Source organism: Lottia gigantea (genome assembly GCF_000327385.1).
Source record: "Lottia gigantea unplaced genomic scaffold LOTGIsca_147, whole genome shotgun sequence".
Lineage (NCBI taxonomy): Eukaryota > Metazoa > Mollusca > Gastropoda > Lottiidae > Lottia > Lottia gigantea.
In genome coordinates, this window is record NW_008707746.1 from 391,138 (window position 1) to 395,440 (window position 4,303).

The 4,303-nt window shown below is 40.4% G+C and overlaps 1 protein-coding gene across 1 annotated transcript; it reads right to left on the reverse strand.

Annotated features, from left to right (window-relative positions):
- Nucleotides 1–394: 394 nt before the first annotated feature.
- Nucleotides 395–4,078, reverse strand: LOTGIDRAFT_173038 (hypothetical protein; the record flags this gene model as incomplete). The annotated part of the gene is made up of 8 exons (XM_009050227.1): nt 395–486; nt 643–734; nt 1,389–1,427; nt 1,553–1,876; nt 2,011–2,260; nt 2,461–2,677; nt 2,916–3,118; nt 3,898–4,078. The coding sequence occupies 8 exons, from the start codon at nt 4,076–4,078 to the stop codon at nt 395–397; spliced, it is 1,398 nt and encodes a 465-aa protein (XP_009048475.1).
- Between the last annotated feature and the right edge of the window lie 225 nt (nt 4,079–4,303).

A 4,303-nucleotide genomic window follows, 5' to 3' on the forward strand; every position in this document is an offset into this window, starting at 1 on the left:
TATAAAGCGTTTTTCAATAGTTAATTGCATATTTATGGATAATTACTAAGTTTTTTTTATTTAACGGATTATATAAGGATCCTGTTATATTATTTATGACACCAGGTATATCTACTGGCTCTTATTCGCCAAGTTTAAAATTCTTAAATTTTTAATGTTCATTCTAAGACGTAGTATCACTTTAAAGTGATATAGTCGTTTAGATATTTGCTTAACCAGCTGTTACAGATCAATAATTATTTCAGTTATCTGTATTACATTTGAAGTTTGGGGTCTGACTTTTGTTCTATAAAAAGTCTATGTAGGACGTTTTTGTTTGAATTGTGAAGGAAAACGGAAATGGATTCTCATTCAATTATGCAATTTATTAAATACAAAATGGCGTCCAAGAATTTCAAACGACGCGCGGTAAATCACGTGGGCCCAATAGCTTCACCTGACTGGCTGAGTAAGGAGAGCCTTCCCGACTTGCATCATATCTGTCGCCTGGAAGAAAAAGTTACAATATCAACAACCAGTCGTTACAGGACATTTTAACAAGCAGAACTCGACGTTCATGGATTGGCAAAATTCATTCAGTTGCTCATTGCATGTCTTTTCCCATATTCATAAGTCCAAAAAGTGATGTTTTATGTTATCTACCTCTTCGTCTGTCATAACGATCGCGTCTATCATCGTAGTCTATATCACTGCGACGGTCGTAGTCTCGATCATAATATCTTGAATCTCTGTAACTGAAATAAAAAGATTGTTCGTTACTAGCAGCCTTATAGTCCCGATGTTGATACGAGTGACTTCTTACAATGACCAATTCAAATCCTACCTAATCTAGTCACGTGGTATGCAATGCACGTTAAATAAAAAGAATTTTGACATTCACAAGACAGTCCCACCAACGTTGCCAGCAGATCGCAACTAAAGTACCTACTGTCGTCTGTTCGGTCGATACGCTTTGCTTCAAGTGTAAACAATATATTGAGCCGTATTTTGCGCTCTTACCTTGACTAAAGTTGAACTTTGGCTAAAGTCGAACTTTACAAAGTTAGGATTACGGGCCGTATGCAGCGCTCTTACCTTGACTAAAGTTGAACTTCGGCTAAAGTCGAATTTTACAAAGTTAGGATTAAGGCTTTCATTTTCTACATTTGATAGTCAAATTTAAGCACGACTTTCGTAAAGATCGACCTGTGCATGCATAAAGTTCGACTTAAGTCTAACTTCAGTCAAAGTTTAGGTAAAGTACGAGCGCTGCATATGGCCCATTATGTATTTTGAAAAGAAGTACGGAAATTCAGCACCAAATATTAAATGTCTGATGTCCATAAATTTTTAATTCCTAGAAGCTATGGTGTCAAAAGTAAAATAAAGAAATTTGATTTGTGACTTACTAATCATCGCGGTAAGTTCTCGTCACTTTATCAGAGTGTCTGAAAAACAATTTGAACATATTTTATGGTCGAGTCGCCATTCATTTTTCGATGCCGATTAGTTGTTAAGGTGCTAAGAAGAGAACGAATGGCGTGTGTGAGAATGAAGGCTTATAAATACTTACGTAGTTTTCTGGCTTCCAGCACAACGACCACCAGCACGACAACAGAGACAGTACGTCAAGGCCGCAGCCGCACCAAGCAACAGGAGTGACAATAGGGCGGCAAGCAAGCCAATGGATGCAGAATTATCAAAGTAGCTTGAAGAAGATGACGATGATGATGATGATGATGATGCGGCTTGTGTGATGATGATCGTTTGTGTTGTGGTAGTCGTAGTTGTAGTACTGTACGGTTGGAACGTTACGATGACTGTTCCGGTTGACGATTTGACTGGATAACCTTTGTCTTTTGCCTCGATCAAAATGGTTTCGGATTTTCCTCCCATGCTGAAAGAAAACTTAACAATAAAATCTGTTTAATATATATGAAGGAAGTATTTTTAGCAATATCGCGTAGTTTTCCATCTTGATTAGGCGTCAACATACTTTTTTTCACGGTGGACAATGTGGAATTTTCTTACCTCTGCGGATATTTGCTCGAGTATGTAATCCCGCCATCTCCGACCAAGCTGACGTATCCCAGAGCTTGTGAACCTCCCTGGACCGTGTAGGTAACCTCTCCATTAGCACCAGAGTCTTTGTCTAATGCCGTCACTGTACCCAGAGCTCCAAGTTCCTGCGTTTCTGATACGACGAATGACGTCACTGACGACGTAAATTCCGGTGTATTATCGTTAACGTCTTTCACGGTTATGGCTATCTTTGTCGTTCCTGCAAAGGGAAAAAACGTCAAAATATCTAAAGGCTAAGACCGTAAACATTGTATGACCTATGTCCACCATTTATGTTTGCCTACTTCGTTTTGGTGGATTGTGGTTTAGATAGGTATGACGTTTCCTCCATATGGTGAAACTTTGTAATACAGAGCTTTCCCTTTGTCCATCACGAGGGTTATCTAGATGTTAATTTACCTGTCAGTCCGTGTTCATCCACAGCTCCGGCAGTAAGCAGTACGTCAGTCGGCATTGCGTTATCGTCAACGTCATAGTTGATGCCAAATGTAAGCTTCTTGTCGTTGTTGATTAACGAGAATCTCTCACTGTTGTTGCCGGATAGAAGGACGAGGTCAAGCTTGTCGCTGTCAGGATCCGTGACTGTTAAATCCAGATCGCATTGTGATACTCCTATCTGAAAAAAATTCATGTATTGTGTGTGAGGGAAATTTTACCAGGTCAGTGCCAACTTTTTTCAGATTACGAACTGAGGGGGTGGGATATATTGCACAGCCTCGATTGATAGTTCCATGTGAATGATGAGACGTTTTTTTCCATGTCAGCATGGACTCCAACTGCATCACTAACAAGAAAGTTCCGGGACCTTTACAGCAAGCGAAGCCTCGTGGCCCAATAAGCAAAGATCTCATTACCTCTGATTCATAAAGACTACAAGAATAGGATTCCTCTTTGAATATTGGTTCCTCATTCACGTCCAATACGGCAAGGTTGACATAAGCATCTTCATTGTATAAGTAGCCGTCATAGAGGATGCAAGTTATCTTGTACTGATTGGTGGTCTCGTAGTCCAGAGGTTCGGGTTCGTTGATGTCGTCAGCTAATTTGAGCTTATTTGCTTAAAAAGATCTCAATGATTTTAGAATTTTACAAGATGTATATAGCCGTCTAAATATTTGCAATGTCAACAATCCGTACAACTTTTCAGAAAAGCGTATTGGCGGAAATGAAATGAATGGAGTTTTACGTCCTGCTTTTCTGCACCATGTGGGCTAATGAAGACGGGCAACGCCATGCAGAGTGCAGTGAGGGAAATGTTGCCAGGACAGCGGCATTAGCCTGCTCTTTTTCGATTTCCAACTGTCGAGGGATCTTTAACGTGCACAGCCCGTAGAACACGGGGCCTCGGTTTATTGTCCCATCCGAACGACTAGACGCTTTTTCCATATCAGCCCCTCTTACCTGCATCAGTGACAGGGAGAAACCGGGTTGAAAAATCCTAAGGTATTATCCCGACCTATGCCGGGATTGAACCCCGGACCTTCAGGTTAGCGAGCAAGCGTCTAACTCACTGAGTCACCGCGGCTCCCGTATTGGCGGAAGTGAAGAGATTGGTAGTCATGCCCAAATAAGCATGCGATATCCTACTGGTAAAATAAAGTTTACTATGCCCAAAGTTTCAAAAGGGTTTGGACAAGTAAAACGCTGTGCCTTCCATTAAATCATTTGAACGAATTCTTAGCCCACGTTCACGCTGCACCATCACAGACAACAAAATTTGACATTTAATGTCAGAATTATTTTCGACCGAAGGCAAAAATTAGATTCCATCTTCAAAGCAAAATGGCAGCAGGATACAAATAGCGTACAATATCAACAGCAAGCAGATCCACTTACAGTTCGATTCAAATGTGAATTTATATTTCTCCGATGCCGGCCACACCGAGCAAATAGGTTCGATATCCTGGTAAGGGTCGGGATCTGTGAAACTTAAGACTGTTATAACCTTGCCTTCGGGAGCATCCTCTTTGATGGTCAGGTTTGCTGGTAGGTTGGTGAACGTTGGTCGCTCGTTCATATCTGAAAACAACACTTAAAGATGGGTTCCCGTATTTTCATTTATGACAATGGAAATGCTAATACTTATATGAATAGAAAGTAGAGGTGTTCTAATGACTTGGAAACATACCCGTTTGTCTCACATGTCCATAATTAATTCATAATTAGCTAAATTAGAAGAGAATTCCAATGAATGACCGATCAAGAAAGGTCAAAAAGTCTATTTTTGTTCATCCAGACTGAC